The sequence below is a fragment of the Mastigoproctus giganteus genome, chromosome 2, assembly GCF_048544385.1.
Source record: "Mastigoproctus giganteus isolate SK-2022 chromosome 2, ASM4854438v1, whole genome shotgun sequence".
Classification (NCBI taxonomy): domain Eukaryota; kingdom Metazoa; phylum Arthropoda; class Arachnida; order Uropygi; family Thelyphonidae; genus Mastigoproctus; species Mastigoproctus giganteus.
Window position 1 is genome coordinate 181,235,378 of NC_143576.1, and position 23,490 is coordinate 181,258,867.

Consider the following 23,490-nt stretch of genomic DNA (forward strand, 5'->3'; position numbering starts at 1 on the left):
GATAGTTTTAAAAGATAATGAAAGAAGATATTTTCTATATCTACGATGTGGTAGACGTGTCATGGGGGTGAAGAGTTGTACAGATGCATAACCATAATAAGTTATTCAATTTTCTATACGACGTGAATAACATTAAAAGAAAAACTTTTCCAAATATGATTTTCCTCACAGCGTTTAACAAAGTGTAACTTTCAATCTTGAAATGGCAACTTTGCTTTTAGCGATTGTTTTAAAAGATATATTTCTGCTGGTTATTTGTTTAAACGTATTTTCAATAAAAAATCAGATTCCGAGGTCAATTTTCTATTGACTAAGGCACTCTGTACTTCCACTGACATTCCAAACATGCGGTGGTAACTGATCTGTTTCAATTGGTAAACTTATAAAATGTACGAGACATAAAAGAAGTAAATTTAAATTAACACGAATCAAAATCGTTAGTGGAAGTTGAACAATTACAAAACTCCATGTATACATGCAAAATAAAAGCACTGGCTTCTAGTAATGAAACGTTAGATCCGCATTTCAAAACAATTTGAATGTTGAAAATAGACAGTACTGTATTAGAAAGACTATTTGCAATAGTTGACTTTCTGGAACATCGAGGCCTTGCATTTAGGGTTTCATCGGATAGATTGTATGAAAGCAATACTCGGGGTCTATCAGTACCTATTGTGAAATTACAAGTGGAAGTAGAGTTTTTCTTTAGCTGTCCTAAAGAAATGTAGTCTGGTTTTTTTTGTCTTTTTTTGTCGTAACTTTCAATCTGGAAACGGCAACTTTCCAGCTGCACCCGTTGCGAAAATTTCGCAATTGGTAGCAAAGCTTTTATTGTCTTATATTTTTTCCGGAAATTTTTGGACAGTTCACTGTCATCTCTATAAAATACTACCGGAAATGGAAGAATAATAAAAAAGTAAGTTAAATTGTGTTTTCATAGATTTGAAAACACAATTTAAAGTAGATTTTTTCTATATGTATGTTGTAGTAATCATGTCCTAGAATAAAGAGTTATACAATTGTATAACAACAAAACGTTATTCAATTTTCTATACAATGTGTATAACATTTTTTTAAAAAAACTATTTGTATCTTAAAACCTTAATATTTCTATTTATAAATTCCTCAGCTTCCCAACGATGTATTATTCATCCACAGTATCCCGTTTATTAGGTGAGAAAATTTCATTGATTCCATGATCATATTTTCCACAATGCATATTCGTAAGCTGGGGAAATGTTCGATTTTATTTATTATTATTTTTAAAAGCTCATAACATGGATCACGTGCAATAAATATCTTTCGGTCGTATCGGGGTCAACAGTACCCGTCCATATAATGTTTCATTAAAGTTATAGCGGTGGATTCTTTCATGACGATAACGGAACTACCCACCGTAATTTCATTTATTTCTTTCCTCTTTTACTATGATGGTTTTCTAAAATGCAGAGTGTTCCTCTATGTTTAGAAGGCAGATTTAAAATTAGAATGTTGTTAAAAACAGATAAAAGCAAAACAACGCACCAACGGGCAATAAAACTGCACAAGTGCTGATGGTGGGGAGCAAGCTCTGTCTTTTTTTTTTGTTTGTTTTAGTAGTGCAGGTGTCTGTTTTAAGTTAGCATGGGATTAACGTTGAAACACAAGACATATCGATAGCGCTCAAAGTAAATTATATTTGTAGTTGTAAAAAATTCCATTGTAGAATAACAACATAGTCGTGTATCGCGTATAGGAGATCTGTTTAAACATTCACATACGGTGTCAATACAAACGCCATGATTTTCGGACATAATTTTCGTTCCCAAAAGAGGAAGAAAAACGAAGTTGAGTAAAACTGAGTTTTCGAATGACAAAAGACGAGCGTTGATAAAACGGGGAAAGATACCACTGAATGGGATCGAATATTAAAAAGGGCACTAAAAACTCACCTCTCACTTTAAAGCTCGCTGAAACTTTCATTATTAGTGTTTCTACGTTATAATTTTAAATGAAAACCAAAATGAAAAGTTCACCAGGTGCAGACTAATATTCAGTTGAACTGCCTCAGGCCCTGACGACAGCAGAAACACACAGTCGAGACATTGACAAGATCAATTTCTGAAGATAATCGACGGATAGTTCGCAGTTCCAAACACGATTTGTGGTTTCATGAAGTTCACGAAGGGGTTTTTTATTTTTATTTATTTTTTTTTTTTTTTGGTTTCTTTCTAGCAACTGCAGAATCCACACGATGCCAACAGTTCTCTATAGGATTCAGGTCCAGGGTGTTTCATGGCCTGCTAGAAGTTGTTTGTTGTTATTTGATTTTTAGGAGCATTAGCAACTAAAGCCGTATTGCTCCGGGGATATGCGGTGGTCATTCCCTGACCTTTCCGCATCTTCCGTATTTGGTGGTGACGGGCTCGAACCCCGGTCTAATCAATAAGCGTGTGCTACGCATTTCTGCTCCTGCCCACCTGGCTACGGAGGCGTCCGCTAGAAGTTGTAATGCACCGTTCTTCCAGCCATTGTTTCCCCTGTAACAAATATAAACACATTACTGTCGAACCTCTAACACACAAATGAAGCTAAAGTAACTACAGAAGTTGCACTTACACTTTTCTCCCGATGACAAGGAGCAGAGTCGTCCTGAAAGATGCAGTTACTTGGCAGGTTGAAATGGTCTCTAATGGTTGGCAGCAATTTGCCTTCCAATACAGCCAGGTATCCATCGGCATTTACGGAACCTTTTAGAAACTGCAGGCGACCTACCCCGTGATACGAAATGCACCCTCATATCATTTGGCTGGTTGGGAATTTCACTGTAGACACCATACAGTCTGGATGGTATTCTTCATCACATCTACTACGAATCGTTACTCTACCATCAGAGCCATGAAGGTTGAATTTCTTCTCATCCGTGAAAATAACAGACTTCCGATGCTCGGGGGTCCATTTGACATGCCCCTTACACCAAATTAAGTACGCTTTTTTTCTGATTTTGCACCCTCCATTCAATCCCATCCTAACACGTACGAGGGACTAGATACAAATTAACATCACTGTTTTTATGACTTTTCATAAAAGAGACATTTTAATTGGATGAAAAACTGATAATCTCACTTGATAGCATTAAACTTAAAAACACCTACTGATAGTGGGAATTTAAAACATTACTATCACATTATTTGTAGACATTTTATCTAACGTTCCGTATCATATGGGATATGAAAGTTGAAAATCGGCTTGATCGTCACAAAAACAAAAACAAAACCAACAGAAGAATCCATGGTGGATCGTCGTGGATGTACTTTAAACTTATTGACGGGGTAGAGAGTGTACTGTTACGGGGATGCCAGCTAGTCTTAAGGCCACCCTTTAATGTCAACCGTATAACGTATAGGATGTACAAGAGTGAACCACGAACGAGGGAACCCATTAGCCAACCCAACGCAGTCGCCGTCCTGCATAGCAAAAGTACGGAGGGTGCATTGCAGAAGGACGGTGACTGCTCGGTTGGCTGTTGGGTTCCATCGCTCGTGGTTCACTCTTGTACATCCTATACGTTGTTTATTGGAACACCTTGACTGTGTCGTCTAAAGTCAAGTGTGTTTACAAACACATTCGCTGTGTCTTTTAACGATGTGTATGGCCATACGATTGCGTTAATTTTTATTCTTTACTCTTAATAGTTTAACCTTTTCTGTTCTTTTTTTTTGCAGCTAACCATGTAAACCTCTTATCAATAAAAAAATATCTATTTGTAAATATTACGTCTGTCTTAACTACTAGAAAAATAACTGTAAAATATTACAAGTAATCAGTAGTTTTAAAATCTTAAGCAACTTTGGGAAATTACTTTTAGAATGTAAAAATCATTATATTTCGAATATAGAAAAAAAATCCAAGTTGCAGAAAGACCCGACAGATGGAGCCACCACTCATAGTCTAACATTGATAAATAAATTTTCACATAAAGCAGTATAGAACGCATAAAAAAAAAATTACTTTTCTGGTTTTCGAAGGTAAAACTATGCTTCTAAATTTGGGAGACGTGAATACTATCAGCGCAGGAAAAAAAAAAATTACATTCTAGAATAAGAAAGAAAAACAATTTTTCTAGCTTGCAGAAAAGATCGATAGATGGAGCCACCATTCGTAGCCCAAGTTATGGGTAGAAATACTGTATATATATTTAACAATGTAACCCATAAAATAAAAATCTTTACTTTCAGTTTTTTCGCTGGCAGTGTGGACTAGCAATAACGCAGTATATATTTCCAATTTTGGAAATAAAAAAAAATAATAATAATAATAAACTTTTTGTTTCAGGTACATCGAACCAGAAGAAATAAACAACGCTCGACGCCAGAGCTCCCCACAAATCATTGCAGAATAAAGGTCTCTTGACGTCACTCACATATATTTACCTATATTTACAACATTAACAAACCTTCACTTAACTGAAAGAATAGCACAGTGGATAAACCCCAAACATCCACCATCAAAGACATGGGTTCGAACCTTAAACACAAAATGATTGAAAATTATAAAAAAATTCGATGGGGTTTTCAAGTCGACGGCTCTCTACCCTTTTTTTCTCAAGGTTCCTTGAGAAATAAACTGATTTTAATAATAACTAAACAGTTAAATAATAATAAACAGCGATAGTTAACCGGAACAATTACTTCCAGAAACACACAGCAGCACTCCACCAGGCCATAAGGAAGATAGACAAGCGATATACCCCACTCAATCTAACCGAGGAATTCCCCCCAACCAGGAGGTACAAATTAAGCTAGAAAGATGGGCAGAGAAGACACTCCATGGCAGACACTACAATAATCTCCATCAAGATCACATAGATAAAATTGCTTCCAATGCATGGCTCACGCGCGGACGCTCTTCCCCGAGACTGAAGGATTCATGCTCACCATCCAAGACCAGGTAATCAACACCGGGAACTATAGAAAATACATCGCTGAGGTGCGCAGAGTGTTCGATGACACATGTCGACGATGCTACCTGGCCTCAGAAACGATCCAACACTTCACCGCGGGATGCAAGGTGATCACCCAGATTAAGTACGCTCATATACACGACCAGATTGTCAGGATAATACATCAGAAGCTTGCAAAGAAATACCAGTTGGTCGAAGACGTGCACCATACTAAAAGTACGAACCGCATGTAGTACAAGAGACTCCAACCCACAAGCTGCACTGGGACGAATCGTGCCATAATTACAGATAGGACAATCCTGCACAACAGACCGGACATAACTATTGGGCACAAGGAGGAAAAGACTACCTATCTGATTGACATAGCGGTACTCAACACTGGCAACCTGCAGAAAACCCATCGGGAAATAAATAGGAAGTACAGGAACCTAAGACAGGAGTTCAAAGGGATGTGGCTTATGGAACAAGAAGTAACGATCATCCCGATCATCGTGTCAACCACATGAGGTATGGTGCCAAAGACCCTACATAACAGCCTAGCAACAATAGGTCTCGCAGCGAACACCTACAAAGAACTCCAGAAAGTAGCAATCCTGAACACCTGTAGGATAGTCAGAGAGTTCCTCGACCAACAGTAACACCAGGCATAACAACAACCACCCTGTGTACTTGGTAGCAATATCCGTCACGAAGTGGAAACGCCAATCAGGGAGAAATAATATAAGAGCAATAATAATACAAATGTAATAATAAAATATTGAAACGTATTAAAAGATTCAAAAGGTAATTATGCAGTATCCTTATTCAAGAATTCATTGTTATTATAAATTTATACTCTTCAATTCTGTAATCGGTTGATCTTCAGAATTATATCGATAATATTAAACTAGATTCATATTCAAATCCAAGATTTTTATTCAAGATTCATTACCAGATACCAAATTTGAGTTGTTTACGGAGTAATCTGTTCTTCCCAAGTTCACATCCAGCTTGACTTCCTTTTGATGCGTTCGGGTCGATATTTTCCGCAACGACCTGGTAAATATCAGAATCGTTCACTCTAATACTTTGTGGGCGACATCTGGTTGACTTATCGTAGATGACTACAGGATTTTCTTTAAACCTCATTATGAATAAACAATGATCAGATAGCAGTTCCTTAACTGTATTCATTCTGTTTTTGATTATTTTATTTATGCAACCTTTCAAAGCTGACCAACCTCTCTTATTGCTTCTCACAGGCCGTCTCTAAACCCAGACCTCATGTCACGTGCAGAGTCCTTCAAGTTACTTCTCAATTCAATTATTTTCTTCCATGAAATCTTTAATAACAGTTCTCACGTTGATTCGAGACTCGGTTATAGTTGCTTCCACTTCTTTTACCAGTTCTGATTTCTGTTCAGAGCCTTCTGAGATAGCATTCGTGACTTCAACTCTTGTTTCTTTCATTACTTGCCGAGGACAGTTTCGCAGTTCAAAATTTCTCTTCACAGTTTCCATGACAACTTTCTTAACAACTATCCAAGTCCTGACTACTGACTCTCTGATCTCCCGGTGCATATCAAAATCATCATTGAAGATTTCAGTAACAGCTTCCATAGTTGTTTCCTTTTCTTCCTTCATAATTTCCAAGATTATATTCTTTAACTATCGATTGTGTTCGATAGCATGGGAAATCGCTTAACGTATGTTAATCCGACCATCAACGACTGCTTCTTTTTCCCCTCTCTTAAGAAACAGTTCTCTCTTGATTTTCGACTTTACGAAACTGCGTATTTGCGATCGTCCATATGTAATTGCTTTCTGATTCCTGCACGTGTATTTACGACGCCCTCAACAACATCCCACCCATTTGATTTTCCATTTCTCAGAGCTTTTATTGTCAGAGTATTAAGTTCCTGATAACTCTTAACCGAATCTCGAATGTCTTTTCGTATAGCACGCCTTGTCTAAAATTGATTCTTTTATTCTCCTCCGGAATTCTACATTCTTCTTGATTCCGTCCTGAACCAGTTGCCTCAATTGTGATGTTCGCTGATTCAAAGCTTTAATAAATTAATCTCAAAGATCAGCATCCTCGCGTATTATATTTTCCACTTCTTCCCACACGTTAATCCATCCATCTTCTATCGCTTTTTTTATGAGATCGCAAAGTTCAATTTTTCCGTTAATAGCATCCCTAATTTCTTCCAGTATTTCTAATCTCCTGTCTAAAATACGTTCTCTTATTTGTCGAGAGAGTTCTGCATGGTTCTGCATTATCTGCAGAAGTAGATCCCTTAATTCCGAAAATGTCCTTTTTGCTTTTTCTTTAAAAAGATTCCTCACTTGTTAATTTTTCTTGATCACATTTTCGATATCAGTCGATTCGTCTGCCCAACCATCCTCGATGGCTTATTGTCTCTATTGTGGAATTTTGGAGTTCCAGCCTCCATTCTATACTCTGATGAATTTTCCAAGATCTGAGTTACGATTTATTGCATTCTTTAGAGCCGGTTTTATGTTGGAGAGGTCTTTCTTAAAGCCAGAGAGAGAGAGAGAGAGAGAGAGAGAGAGAGAGAGAGAGAGAGAGAGAATCTTTATTGCCCTTCGCGGCCATAAAGTTTCCGGGAAAATCGAACAATTATTTAGAAAAAAAGGTAATTTTACAAAGGAAAACATTTTAATACAAAGGAGAGAACTCCTTTAACTTGCCCTTAAGGTCATACGGCTCCAATTTCTACAGTTCTTGATCAATTTCATATTCAACAGTATCAAATGATTTCCTGAAATCGAAGGATATGATATCAAAATTATTTTTTGACCACATCATTGTACACAATGAAATTGGTCAGACAAGATCTCCCCTTGACAAACTCATGCTGTGTCTCAAGTATACCTGTTGTCTTGTCTAGATGATCATGCAATGCTTCTTTAACCAGTGTCGCCATATTTTTCTCCAGAACAAAACAAACAGGTCTGTAATTACTCGTGTCACTGTTAGATTCCCCTTTGTAAATTCGGGATATATTTGGACTCCTCCAGTACGAGGGAATTTCCCATGAGTCCAAGGATGCTCTCCTAATTATGGCTAATGGTTTGCTTACTTTCTTTGTCATCTCCTTTAAGAAGGACGTTCACATGAGGAAAGAATTCGAATATGTGGATTACACAGCCTTGGAAATAGGCACCTTAGAGGAGACTTGATTGAGGTGTTTAAGGCTCTGAGAGGCATAAGTAAAATGAACGAGGACGAAATTTTCACGGTTATAAGTGATCTACAATTAGGGGCCATAAATTTAAGTTACGGGTGAAGTTGTTTAGACAGGATTGCAGGACGTTTTATTTGAGTCAGCGAGTTAAAAATAACTGGAATAAGTTACCTGCATGAGTGGTAGAGGCTGATAGTTGGGGAAATTCAAAGGTCAGCTGGATAATTACCTACGAAAGGGAGGAGGGAAATGCATAGATTGTCTATTTCCTTTTCTCTTTTCTGAGGCTGTTAGGACTTGAGAACGGAAACACAGGAGGAGAAAGAAAAGGAAAAGAAACAGAAATGAAAATTACGGGTGAGAGAAGGAAAACTAGGAGGAAAGAACAAGATGAATGCACAGGAAGGTAAAAGGGAGGAGAGAAAATGAAAGGTTTCGGGGAAAATAATAGAGCTCAACCTTAACAGGCCAATGAAATCATTCAAGGAAAGGCATAAGAACTGAAGACGATGTTTATCCGCCCTTAACGCAACACCAGAGACTCGGGCATGGGATTTATACAAGTCCCTTAATTTCTATAAAAATAAAAATTAAGAAATTTCTTAATTTATATTTTTATATACGTATTTGTTTGACCGCATACCTGGCTGCATATTTGGAGAGATTCCATCCTGCGCGACAGATCCTAAAGTCCTTTGCGCTATCTATGATTTGAGAGTCCTTGAAAGGAAGTTATATCCCAACCGCCAATAATGCTCGGCAGTTGATGATTAATGGATGCGCAATAATTGTCAAGGCAGTCCTTCTCCCAACGAATGAACTCTGATATGGCTTGCATTACAATCTCATGAGAATTTTCCAGAGGGGTGAACGTAAATAGTTAACTTTCTATCAGATATTTCCATTGTACAGTATAATTCTACAAAATTCTAGCAATTCCCATGAGATAATACCCCCACTTAGAAAGGAATGCAGGCTATACCAGAAACTTGATTGAATCTGTTCAGACCTGCGAGAACGTGATGGAGAAAATATTGCCTCCTACTTGCTTCTGGATCGAGAAAAGTTCCAAACAATCTAAAGTTTGTTCTAAGAAGAGACATTTCTGGAGATCCGTCCTAACCTTTTTTTATTTAGTCTGGCTGCTTGCATCATTTGTAAATATGATTGTTTTTCTTGCCCGTGCATCCCTGGCGGGAGGAATATAGCTTCATTCCAAGTGATGCAAAAATCGTTGATATGCACTGGACTGCGATCCGTTACTGGTTGGAGTCATATGTCCGAACATCCTCAGATATGTATGGTTACTCACTGCTTTGATTCAAATCACTTTATAGTTGAAAAAGGCATCATATCGATGCCGACAGTTTTTTTAATTTCTACTTATTTTATTTTGTCAGTTTTAACGGTTTTATTTTTATTTAAAGATTTTAAAAGTTAGACTATATCGAGAAAAATTTTGGATACTCAGTTTCTTCATAGATCCAATCATTTAAACGGAGATACAAAAAAGTAATAATTAATAATAATTATTATTATTATTAATTATAGGTTTTCAGGATTGTGACTGTCTGGAGTTCCTTGTAGGTGTTCGCTAGGAGACCTATTGCTGCTAGGCTGTTATGTGGGGACTTTGGCACCATACCTGTTGTGGTTGACATGATGATCGGGATGGTCGTTACTTGTTACATATGCCACATATCTTTAATCTCCTATCTTATGTTCGTCAACTTCCTGATTTTTATCCCATGGGTTTTCTGCAGTTTGTCACTGTTGGGTACTGCTATGTCAATCAGATAGGTAGCCTTTTCCTTCTTATTCACAAGGGTTATTTCCTGTCTCTTGTACGGAATTGTCCTATCCGTTATTATGGCGCGATCCCAGTATAGCTTGTGGGTTGGGGACTGTAGTTCTGCCTGGGTTCGTACTCGTAGTACGGTACACTTTCTTCACCAACACCACCGATCTAAAAGATCAATTTTAAGTTTTCTTAACGAATTTTTTTCCATTATTATTATTATGATTATTGCGATAAAGTTTCCTTTCAAATCCATACTGTTGTTGTCAAGTCGAAGGTATTGTTGGGATAGTTGTGTCACATTACAAACAAACATCATCATATTTCTCTCTGTGGACTGCTATTTATTTATAGAATTATACCAGATTAATTTTGTTTTCTTTAGAAATATCATCAGCAATCTAAAAGATCAAATTTAAATTTTCTTTAGCGAAAATTTTCCATTAAGCAATCCACTAATTTTGCAAATATATAAAAGCGCATCGATTTAATTAAAAAAACACATATTAACCAAATTTAGAATAAAGATGTATATACTACTGCCAAATATGAGATAACGAATTAATTTGTTTTACAGAAAAGGAAGTGCAAATTACGTTTTAGGCTAGTTCTATAATCTGAGAGACTCTTCAGAATTCGTGATTTATAACTTATAGGTAAATTCCGTAGTTTGCTACTCTGCGACTGACTTGAAAACACGTGAACACAAACATAAATATTCAGTCGACGTCAGGCTCTTACGACAGCAGTGACACCACTTGTTCGTTCGCGCTCAACGGTTGAAGCCATAAGATCACACCATTTCTTTTCCAGTGCAAAAGAAAAAAAAATAAAAAACAGAATACGATAATATCCTCTCGCAATATAGCGATTATTTATTTTGGAATAAGTTGATTTACACTGAAAATAGCATAAATTATATGAGACTGAATGCACGAAATGATCAGTCTGTTCGTATAAGTGAATAAGAATTCTTTCCTTAGTGGTTTCAAATGCATTCATAAAAAATCGTGTTTAAATTCGCAGTGTCATAATTCCATATAAAGTTAGATCTTGCATAAGCCAATCCCGGTTGCAATATTTAAATATAATGGAAAAATGTTATCAGGAAGCTTTATGGAAATGGCAGCAAAAGTGCAGAGAAATTTTTTTACAAGAAAAATCACTTTCATTTATTCGAAGTCAATTAGGTTTTCATCCCACACAATATGAAAATTATCCCGCAACAAATGCTTAGTGTTTTCTCGATCCTGAAATGGGATTTCTAGACGTAGTGTGACTGTTGGCCTGCCTAGAATGAATGCATAAGTACAAGGCTCTATTGTAATGCTCAATTTTGTTGTTGTTGTTGTTGTTGTTGTTGTTGTTGTTTTGTTTTGTTTTGTTTTGCTACTCTATTTCATACCGATTGTTATGCCTGCTGCCTGCGGAAGCATTTGTTGCGGGATAATTTTCATATTGTGTGGGATGAAAACCCAGAAAAAGTCAGGGAGGTAAATTCAATGTCCCACATCTGACATCTAAGATTGCGTAATCAGAGAATTTTTAGAATTTTCCCATCTCTGACGGTATGAATTCAATTTTAGATCTCTCCAAATGACAAATGTGGAATATCGAAACTACTGTAATGTTCACGGAGTACTTGAGCTGCTTTGAATCATCACACCCAAGAAACTTCTGCCAAGTAAATCCATTGTACATTTTTTTGTCTTTGCTGGATTTAAAAAGGTTTCGAGAGGACTCAATGGCTTCCATCGAAACTAACTAATCCTTCTCACTTGAAAAATCCATTTAATTTCCCGACATGACTTTTGCAAATGAAATAATCAAATAATGTATTCACATGAATGACCAAAACCAAACGAACACTCGCACAAATAAGCAATGTTAAAACAAAAATTATTTATTCATCCAATTTTCATTACATTATTAAAAATATATTATTTGCCAATAAAAGAATTTATACATCATATATTGTACATAAAATTAATTAAATGTGAAGGCTTTTTTTTCTGATCAATAGCCATTAGACAGTTAAGCAACTATAAAATGTTTAAGGTTATTCTAATGCACACAGAACATGACTGATATCAACTCCACAATCCTGTAAAATAAAATAAAAAAGATCAAAATTTGAAGTTACAACTAACCTATAAAATACAATGAAACTATAGGACAAAATTAATTTTTAAATGAACAAACTATAAGATATTGCTTCTACACTGTCCTATCAGAGCAGAGTTTCCTGATAAGAACACCGGGCTGATAGAATTAACAGCTAGGCATCATGAAGGGGAAAATGTTTGTCTGTTTTCTATTGCTCAGTACCTTAATAATCCCTAGTTGGAGCACATAATTAAGACAAGCCGATTCATTATTTTGTGGAGTTTACTGATACATTTTCGCTTCACAATAATTATTTGTTCCTTCCAATGGAATCACTGCCCTTGTAACCATGAAAGGTCAAATTTCTCTCTCTCTCTCTCTCTCTCTCTCTCTCTCTCTCTCTCTCTCTCTCTCTCTCTCTTATATGTATATAGCTGGACATTTACAATACATACACATAAGCTTACTTTTCAATTACATAAATGAGTAATATTTACAAAGAACCTCAAATTATATAATAAAAATTCATAATAGGTTCATGTGAAAGAGAATATCTACTGAGTGTACTTTATTAGCCAATTTATTGGGAAAACCTACCTAATAGGAAATAGGCCCCTCTGTAGAGCTCAGAAGAATCTGGATTTTTTTGTGGGTTGGACACAACGAGATGACGAAAGAACGCCACAGGATTGCTAGTCCGTACTGGCTCAATTTCTCCCCGCAAATGTCACAGATATAATGGTTGCAGATCTCTACTACAAAGAGCACTTTATACCTCATCCCACAGGTGCTCAAATAAATTGAGATCTGACGACTTATGGTTAATGCAATATGATGAATTCGCTTTCTTATTCGTGGAACCAGTTTAGTACAATTCATGCCTTGTAGCGTGGTGCATTATCTTGTTGTAAAACCCATTCGCAGATGGATAGACCTCAATTATAAAGGGATGCTCATGCATCTGGTCGGAAATAATTTCCAGATAACCTGTGGCATCCAAATGTTGCTCCACTGATATAAAGGATTACAAATGTGTATCCCTAAAACTCTGTGCACGTCATTGCCTCACCACCATCTGCGTTCATTGTTGACACCTGACAGGATAGGTCCCGTGCTCTTTTCATTATGTTCGGGTCCTTCCGTCAGCTTAAAACACTAAGAACTAGGTTTCGTCAGATCAGGCAATATTTTTGGAATCATCCACTGCCCAACGTTACTATTCTTGAACCCGTTGTATACCGTCTTATTTATTTATTTATTTATTTGACAGAAGTGAAACCCTAGTTCGGTCGAAGCTACATTACCCTCATCTGTGACAAGGTACGATGTTATTGTTGTTATTATTATTATTTGGTTTTTAGGAGCATTAGCAACTAAGACCATATTGCTCCGGGGATATGCGGTGGTCATTCCCTGACCTTTCCACATCCTCCGTATTTGGTGGATCACGGGGTGGAATCCCGGTCTAATCAAGAAGCGTGTGCTACGCTCTGCTGCCCCTGCCCACCTGGCTACGGAGGCGCCAAGGTACGATGCGTTCTGCACTGTGAAATGCCTCTTTGTATGCTACTGTAATGTGTTTCAATTTGACTGACTGTAGTATTTCTGTTGCCCTGCACAAGCCTATCGCCATCATTTTGTCTCTCGCATCAACGAACTGTTTTCGACCACTGGATTGCCGCTGGCCGAATGTTTTTGGTGATTGGAACCATCTCGCCACCCTCAACGCATAATCTTACGTCGAAACCTCATCAGGGTTGAGTGTTTCTGAAATACTCATATCGGCTCCTATGATGCCGGCTACCACGCTGCGTTCAAAGGCACTTAAATCTTTCGGTTTGCCTATTCTCGTAATGCATTCCACGCATGTGCAGTATGCTTGTATATCTGCTCACCTACTTTTTAACGCATGCTATGAACAAGTGATGTCTTTGCTGAAGATGAACTCCATTTCATGAAAGAATACGTATACTTAATAAAGTGGCACTCAGTGTACATTTCCGTCGAATGCATAATAATAGTGCAGGCGTAATTGTGAAACTTATTTTGTTGATGACATAAGGAAGCCTAGCTTACCTCACTTGCTTTGATGTAGCCTTCTATTCGTGAAATAAAAGATGACCCAGTAGCATTTCTGAATTCTTGAAAGATACAGTTCACATATTGCTTCCGAATCTATACGAGTAAATTATATTAAAATAATTATAAAGTAATTTTTATTGTTATTTCACTTTAGTAGTCAATACTCATATTGTACCACCAAAAGAATTCAGACAACCTTTCCAAAGTAGTGAACCAAGCGGACTAAATGTGTACAATAGAAGAAACAGGTTAAAAAGCCAGCAGGATGTAGGGATATCACAAACAAGATGAGTTTCGAAGAGATTTGTGTTGGATGCCAATCTACAAATTCTAATTGCTTGACAAGCATACGTTTGTGCCTCAAAAGTCAACAGTCGTCGATGTATTTAAAAAGGGAAGGTCGTAACCATGTAGGCGTATGTATAAGCGTGAGTGCTGATGGTCAGATAAGGAAAAAAAAAAAAAGCTGAACGATTGGGATCGTCGATTATCCAAAGAACGTAGTGAAGGAGTCGAATCCGCTTACAGTTTCACATGGGAACAGTGAAATTCTTACTATTTAATTCATTTGAATTATTTTATTGAAATTAAGAACATTAAGACGAAGTATATATTTTATTTATTTATTATTTTTTTTTTTACTGACGATGAATGGACGAAATATAGTTTCGCATATACGGCCATCTGTCTATAAATTGCGCACATTCTTTGTGTCATTTATTTCTTTTACATAAATGAAATCTGAAAACGTTTCTCGCCTATCAGCTACATTATGAAAAAGCTCTACAACTTCCTCCACAATTGCAGGTAATCGGACCGAGGCCTATACAACACATTGTGTGGAAGCAGCAGCAGCAGCGATCGAACCACCTTGCTGCACGAAGTGCGTCTATGTTGCCGATCCCCAATTTTTCATCATGCCGACGAACTGGGGTTAGAATAACATACGGTATGAAGGCAATCCACTGAAGGCTCGTGGCTTTCATTGTTTGGAAATTAATCCAAAAATCCAATCCGTCCTCGCAAGAGAGAGAGAGAGAGAGAGAGAGAGAGAGAGAGAGAGAGAGAGAGAGAGGTGTACGAAACAAGCTGTCAACTGACTGTAAATAAGTGTTCGTTGCTTTCCACCGAAATTTTTCGTAGTAACCCCAACTAAATCCACTACGTAATGAAATGACAGTCCACACTCGTCTACCACTCTGCTCCCTGTAAACTATCATTTTCTGGAAGTCTTGAAATAACTTCTGTGACGCTTTCTGCCTCTCTTTACTTCACATAAATATTAAAAAATGGAAAGCCTGTTTATGCACCCTTTGATGCTACATTAGAGAACGACAGATGTGGATGACTGCAAGTAAATAACACAGTAAACTTAAAAGGCAATGACGAGTTATATGATTCTGTTTAAAAAAGTTAAATTACAAAACTGTACATGAGGGATAAACGATTGATATTTCAATTCACCGCACAGTAAGGGAGGTAGGATCGATTCTTATATTTTTTTTCATTTATTTTTAATGAAAAAAATTTACGTAATTCTGTATCAGATACATAATGTGTCCGCTAGCATATTTAACCAGTTTTACATTTAAGATTCATCGGCAGGCGTGAAAAACATTTTAATTTTCAGATATTAATATATTTCATGGATAATAATATAACAATGTTTTTATTTTATTCATAATAATTATATATCGGTTACTGAAAGTATTGGTTTGTGATCACCGTATCGTAAATTCCGTATCGCTTTCGCATGACGGTTTTTCGTTACAATTTTTTTGGAATAACAATAGTAAAAACGATTTTTACGTCAATCATTATATAATTTATGTACAGGAAGGGTAAAGTCTTTTTTCTCACGCTAAGTATACTTTAAAAGAACTGAAAGGAATTTTGCTTTCTCAAATGCTGCCAGTAGATTATAAATATTGCTGAATCAAATGCAACGTCTTATAAACTTTTCCCATTACAACTAGCCACCAGTTTATGATTTGATCTAATTATAACGTGTTGTAGATTATTAAATTGTTTATTTTATTTTGACATCCCAATTTGGTTTTGGTTTTTATGGTTCACATTTATTGAAAACTACTAAAAATATAAATAATATTTTGAGAATAAAATATGGCGTTTCACTTTAATAAAAAGTAGAGGGAAAGTGTCTGGGGCTCTTTCTGTAGGGATCCAAAAATGCTAGTTACGTCACTCGGCCTCCGTCCTAAATTACGATTTAAATTATTAGTGTATTTATAAAATTCAGTAATCATATTGACTTTTAATTACTATTTATCCTTGCAACTTGCTAATAAAAGGTTATGAAAAGTATCATTTCGACTGCTTTACCCCTCGCTGAATTATCATTAAAAGTATTTTCATGAGAAACTTTGTAAGACATTTATAATAAACCCCAGAAATATTTGTAAGTTTACCTCACTAACGTTATGGTTACAGTTACAGTCAGTGTCATTCCAAACATCTTTGCAGATGAATTTGATAACATCTTTGTAGCCCTGGGAGTAATCGTCTCCGACAGCTTTCACACAATCAAGTTTAATATCTATTATCTGTAAGAACAAAATGGAAAACTATATCAATATTATATTATAATTTGTTACATGTTATTATATATAATATAATATATGTATAATATCGGTGAAGATAAACCATAGAATAAAACTCTTAAAAAAATCACAGAAAAACTACGGTAGTAGTGTGAAAGGCATCATTTCATCTGTATCTCGTATTGTGCTCATCCCTCAAAACGAGTTACCAAGTATTGCACTACTGCAATAAGTAACGCTTCACTAATAGCGAAAACTATTGTAGTGAAGAGCTACTTATTCGAGGTAGTGCAATGCTTGGTATCTCGTTATGAAGGATGATCCCAATACGAGATACAGATGAAATGATGATTTTCACACACCGATTGTAGTTTTTCTTTAAGAGTAGTCTGTGGTGTATCTGCAGCGATATTAAATAGATATCGAATCCTAAACTCTTAAAATATTATGTCTAGTTGCATCTAGTTTATTTAAATAATATAATATTATAAAACATATTTTGACATACAGTTCAATTTATTTAATAAATTCCGATACGAATAGAACGGATATGCTCTGAATTTCTGTCTTTTATCGGCAATTTAATGAATCCTAAACTTTATCAATATTCGTTCATTAAATTTAGAATTATCAACACTTTTCATTTTAGGTTTTCAGCTTTAACACTATGATTTGGTAAATCCTTACATTTGTGAGTTTCTTTTGAATAAAGGTTGATGCAAGGGATGAGTAAAACCAAAAACTCAAAATACGTAAAGTCGTTTATTTTTATCAAACAGAGAGAATAATCCGTTCCCGTCTTAACATCATGCGTGTAATAGGCAAATTAAAAAATAATAATAATACTAATGTTAAAATTATCTGTGCAGTATTTATATTGAAGGATTATGAGATAAGGTTAGGGTGAGCTTGTAAGCAGAAAGGAAAGGTTGGAATGAGGGAAATTTCAGAAAAGTGTCATTTCAGAAAAGGTACAATGATGACATCCCAGTTGCGGAGTATAAATCCCCAATATGAGAGATGCCTGACGGTGTGGAGTAATGTAGATTACGGTATAGTTTAGGACTAAAGCCTCAGGTTAAGTAAATAGTTTAACTAATATACAAGTTAATGCATTTGCATCATTTCTGTACATAGCCAACTACATAAGTAGTTATAAATTGGCATCATCATCACAATATCTCATATTGTGTATACCTTCACGACGAGTTGCCATGATATTGGCAACTTGTTGTGTCTTAATGCAACTCGTTATAACGAGGCACCTCCGTAGCCAGGTGGGCAGGAGCAGCAGTGCGCAGGACACGCTTCTTGATTAGACCGGGGTTCGAGCCGTCACCACCAAATACGGAGGATGCGGTAAGGTCAAGGGAATGACCTCCGCATATTCCGGGAGCAATATGGCCCTAGTTGCTAATGCTCTTAAAAACCAAAAAAATAACATAATAATCGAGCCCGTGACCACCAAATACGGAGGATGCGGAAAGGTCAGGCAATGACCACCCCATATCTCCGGAGCAATATGGCCTTCGTTGCTAATGCTCCTAAAAATCAAATAACAAACAAACAAATGTTATACTGGTAGTTTATTTGTTCGCGTTCGGGCTTCTTTGGACGACACTAGCTGTGTTGCGGGACTGGTTTCCTTCCTTGTGTACTTGTTTCCGTGCCTAATACCAGTATACTTATGCAACTGCCTAGTGGCTTTTATAGTAGGACAATGGTCTCGGCCCTCAATGATCTATTCCTCAGAAGGGAATAGAACTCGCAGCATTGACCAGTGTTGTGTTATTCACTACAAAACCCTTTCAATTATAGTCAGATCTCGAGTGCCGCAATGCAAATTCTTTTATTCTAACGTCTACATTCTGATCATCGTGTGAATGAAGAGCTGGTCTGAGGCAGAGATGTTCAAACAAAACATAGTTTAATACTGAATCATACTAAAGAAATTGTACATACATGATTAATACACTCAAGCTCTAATGGCAGTGACAGATAAATAATACCTTATCTAGCTACACCAATTTAGACCGATTACATATAAATGGTTTGATTTTAACAATGGTTTTTAATATGGTAATTGATGAGCTCTTCGTGTGGATGGCTCATCTCTAGCCCGTACTGGCATGTGACAATCTGGTTACATTTGCTGTCAAAGAATCATAATGGGTGATAATCCTAAAGGTTGTGCTATTTAAGATAGCACCCATAGAAATGCTTTAACTTATTAAACATCGTATTATCAATAGAGAAGTGTAATAGAGCCAATACTAGTGTGGGGCTATTTAAGATAGCAACATTAGGATATACTGTAACTTATTAATACTAGTATAATAATCATGTTATTGAGGAGTAATGTTTATATATAACAGGAGGGAGTCAATATGACTTACCGAAATAAAGACGAATCAATCTACTGAGTACGGGACTCGGCGAGGAAATTCCGGTCTTCTCTCGGGTTCCGCTATTCTCACTCTCCTTTCTGTAACTCCTCGTGCTGTCCGTCAAACTCCAAAAAAAATGTCCGCCTGTGCCATTTTACTGTGGGCATTTTACCCAAAACATTGTTATAATGAGTTGCAATAAGCTCCGTAATGGTGCCGCATGGGTTGTAAGATGTAAAATCTTACAAGTATAATATTTTATAGAAAAGTGAGATTAATTTAAAGTAAAACTTATAATATAGCAATATGGTGGAGCGATTTCCTTACAAGTCAAGCATATTACTAAGGTCACTCGCAAGGGATTAAATTAGATAACGTTTATAGAAGGGGAGCGGTAAGCTGAAAGGCTATTAGCAACCTGGGTACACTTCGACTCCCAGCACACAGAAACAATGGAAACGAGTAGCAACTGCTGTTGGTAATAGGTGTTAACTCTGGAAGGGGTGGACCATGGTACTGTCGGGACATTCCTTTGATTGGTGACATCCTTCGAAGAGACAGGAAGTAAATACGGGACAAATGCTGGAATTAGATTTAAGACTGGCGTCTGGCTGTCGGTGATGGCAAGTTTTGTAGACCTTGTGAAATAAGTCTGCTAAAGTATAACTATAAGCGGCTGACTTCAAAGGTACAGACAGCCTGAGAAATTTTACAAATTTCTTAAAATAAGAAGTTAGATCCAGCAATAAGGAGACAGCTTGAGAAAATAAAATGGGCAAATAGAACGGAGTGAAAGTTGACAAAATGAGAAAGATTGGTTAAGACTCAGAACAAGGACATTTCTGACACATAGGGGTGGTACGTAATTCAGATGAAAAAAGTGAGTGAACAGGGGGAGAGAGACACAGAACCCTGAGTTGAGTTTATGTGGGTGTTTATGGAAATGAGTTAGGGGGAGACAATGTTGAGATTCTTGTCGGCGTTTGTAAAAAAGAGTTAGGACAGACAGTTGAGTTTTTTCGTCGGTGTAAGTAAAAATGAGTTAGTAACATGGACAGTTGAGTGTTTGGTCGTGGTAGAAAATATGAGTTGGTAACAGTTGACAGTTGAGTTTTTTGTCGTGTTAGAAATTATGGAGTGTAAGGAGAATAAGCCTGTCCATCATTGGAAGGCAAGAGCAGTGGCCGTATCCTATAGTCTAATCCACATCGGAAGAAAGGCAAGGGTAGTGACCCGTACGCAAACGAGCGCTGCGAAATCTTTCTTAATTTATTAAGAAGTTCTTAATAGGTGGAGCGGAGAAGCGAGGGTGGCACCCTATGAGCTATCTCCTTGTGGATGAGCTGTAAAACGTGGAGTAGAGAAGGATTTAGTGTGAGATGCCCTGTGAATTTTCTTTTTGTGAATAAGTTTTAATAAGGTGGAGAGAGAGAAGGAGCGAAAATGCGGAATTAGTAGCTCGGTGAGAAGGAAGGAAGCAGCGAATGGAAGGTAGCCCAAATAAGGTGGAGAAAGGATGCCAGTCCCATGCAGCCAAGAGTTCCTGAAAATTATCTGTAGCAGATTCAGGTGAAGCAGATGAAGGAGATCCTCAGAGAGCCAAAAATGGAAGGTTGAAACTTCCCCGGAAAGGAAAGAAAAAAGATAGAAGTAGGTGAGAATATAGTAAGTACTGTAAGTTAACAAGGACTGTTAGTGAAACAGTATAGTGATTAATTAAAAAAAAGGGGTAGCACTAGAAGTAAAATGATAGATAAATTATCTCGGAAGTAAATTATATATACTAACAGAGTTTAATTAATTAAAAAAGGTTATTGTAAAATGCAAGGGAAACGAAAGATAAGTAATAGCTTAAATTGTTGTTCAGATGATTATAATATATTAGAAGGATAATAAAGTTTATATGAGAAGTTTTGATTATGTTTTAAGGACAGATAATTGAATTATATGAGAAACTTTGAATATGTTTTGAGGATAGATAATTGAATATAGTGTTTGTATTGATGAAGAATTGTTGGTTCATCTGAAAGACTAATAACAAATAGAGACTTTAGGAAGGTTAAGATTGGTCTACAAGTATATTGTAACAGAATGGTGAGAACACAGAGCATAATGATGAAAGTAGCATATTGATTGTTAATATAAGAAACACAATTGTATCCAAGGAGTTAGTTAGGGCAAGAAGAATGAATCAAGTGTTTTCATATAATGGTCAACTCAGATTAGCTAGTGAAGGGAAACAGGAATAAGAATAATATATGCAAGGTATCCTTGATTTAACTTTGTATGCATATTACATGTTTTATATTCAATTGTATATTATGTTGTGTATATATATATATATATATATTATTAGTATTTCCAGTATTTCTCTCCTTTTAGTATTTCCAGTATTTCTCTCGCTCCTAGATTCTATTGTTTAGTTATTTATAAATTCTGTTCACGTATTCTATTTGCTCGCTATATATATATATATATGTAAATAAACTTTGTTGTTTATTAATTTGTGAGTTTGTTATTCCTGAACACTCAGCCTTTCCGAAGGGAATTATACATAATTGAGAAGTTCCCTTGAATCTGGAATTCTCCTGTGAAGCAAAGTCAGATGTGTACATGGGGGTGTAAGAAATAGAGGTCTATATAGTTATAAGGGAACAGAACAAATAAGGAATATTTAATAAAGAATTATTATTATACATATTCAAAATAAAATTAAGCCAAAATTCCACCATCATTTCCCCCCCACAGGGTGACTCATTCCAGGTAGTGCAATATCTTTTCAACTCGTGAGAGTATTCACAATATCAGATATACTTAATGATGTCAATTTATAACTATTTAAGTAATTGGCAATTTACTGCAATGATGGAAATGCACTAACTTGTACATTAGTTAAACTATTTACGTAGCCTGAGAACTTAGCCCTAATCCTTTTGATCTATACCATAACTCTTTAATATAACGATAATTTTACTTTTCCGATCTCGCGCATCTCGAACTCGGAAACATTTGATGAGTTATACGATATGCATGTCTGTGGGTGTGTGCAAAGTAACTGTAATGCTGGAGCAGATTCCACACCATTCAAAGGATGTTTCTCAACGGAGCATAAACAGGTGCACTCATGAAGTGTGTGTTTCGTAATAATAAATCTTCCTTTATTATTACGAAGAGGTCACGTTGGCTTCGTAGTAATAATAAATGAAGAGTCCAAATACAGACTACAAATAATGGTACACGTCTCTGCTCCACATTAATTATTTATTACGAGCAGATCGTTTTTATTTTTATTTGTATTTTGAAAGGCATTCCTTTTTGTTTGTTACCTAACTTTTGAGAATTCATGCAGCTACAGTCACATAAATTCTATTAATTTTTATCAATGAATTTATAAATTAATTAAGGTATCTGAATGGGTTATAAGTCATGATGCTCAATGATTATCAGTAATTGGATCTGGACGGTAGAAGTAACCTTCATTTCTGCGTGAATTCGATATGATATTAGTTACAAAAAGTATTACCATGGATGCTAGAATCATCGATACTAAAATTTTCGAACCTTATTGGGGCCTTAAATATAGATCCAAATTTCTGCATGGAAATAAGTATGTTGGTCGATCCAGATATTATAAATTTCAGGCAGGATTAATACAAACAAAAATTATTATAACATGATATTTTAAGTAAATAATAGTATACTGAAAGAAGCATATTTACATTGTAGAACTTTTCATTCAAGCAATCCAGATACTTTAAAAGCGGGTCTTCTGTTAAAACTGCAATGAAAATAAAAAAGGTTCGTTTCGGTTTTATGTTTCTTCTTTAGAGAATTTTAGAATGATGAAATTTTGAATTTATGATATCATAGAACATATCCAAACGTTTAATTTCACAAATTCAAATGTTTAATTTAACAAATTAAATTTGAACAAATTCAAATGTTTAATTTAACAAATTAAATTTGAACAAATTCAAATGCTGTAATTTAAATGATATTATTATTCACTAGTATTGCAACAAACAAAACTTACAACCGTAAAATTTTATAAAAACCTTTTGTAGAATAAGAGGGAGGTTTTCTTATGACACTTAATTAGATTGAGTTAAAAATTAATATGCATGCATTTTCATGATTTTAGTCGTGAGATCTTCACTGTTCAAAACTGCTCGTCATTCCTTCAAAATTCAGGCTTTTATGAGAAAATATTATTACTCCTCACAGTGTAGCAAATTTGACAAAGAGCTCTCATGCTGTTTACAAGTCTGACAGCAATAATATTACTAAAGGATTGCCCATACGATGCTAGGAAGCCAAACTTTTCTTCACCATCGAAAAAAAAAAAAAAAAACTACCGCATGTGTCTCTCCTATTCTGTGCACTCTCAACTTCAATGAACATGGAGGCACTGGATTCATGCAGC

At 35.9% G+C, this 23,490-nt stretch overlaps 1 protein-coding gene across 1 annotated transcript in view; it reads right to left on the bottom strand.

The window, feature by feature from the left end:
- Window positions 1–11,860: 11,860 nt before the first annotated feature.
- The window catches only part of LOC150089806 (uncharacterized), a 31,744-nt gene continuing 20,114 nt past the window's right edge, over window positions 11,861–23,490 (bottom strand). Inside the window, exons 3-6 of the mRNA XM_090368828.1 lie at window positions 22,787–22,845; window positions 16,549–16,683; window positions 14,114–14,212; window positions 11,861–12,035 (exon numbers count right to left, since the gene is read on the bottom strand). Coding sequence (XP_090224954.1) covers window positions 11,991–12,035; window positions 14,114–14,212; window positions 16,549–16,683; window positions 22,787–22,845 — 338 coding nt within the window. The 3' untranslated portion in view covers window positions 11,861–11,990. The remainder of the gene's footprint in view (window positions 12,036–14,113; window positions 14,213–16,548; window positions 16,684–22,786; window positions 22,846–23,490) is intronic.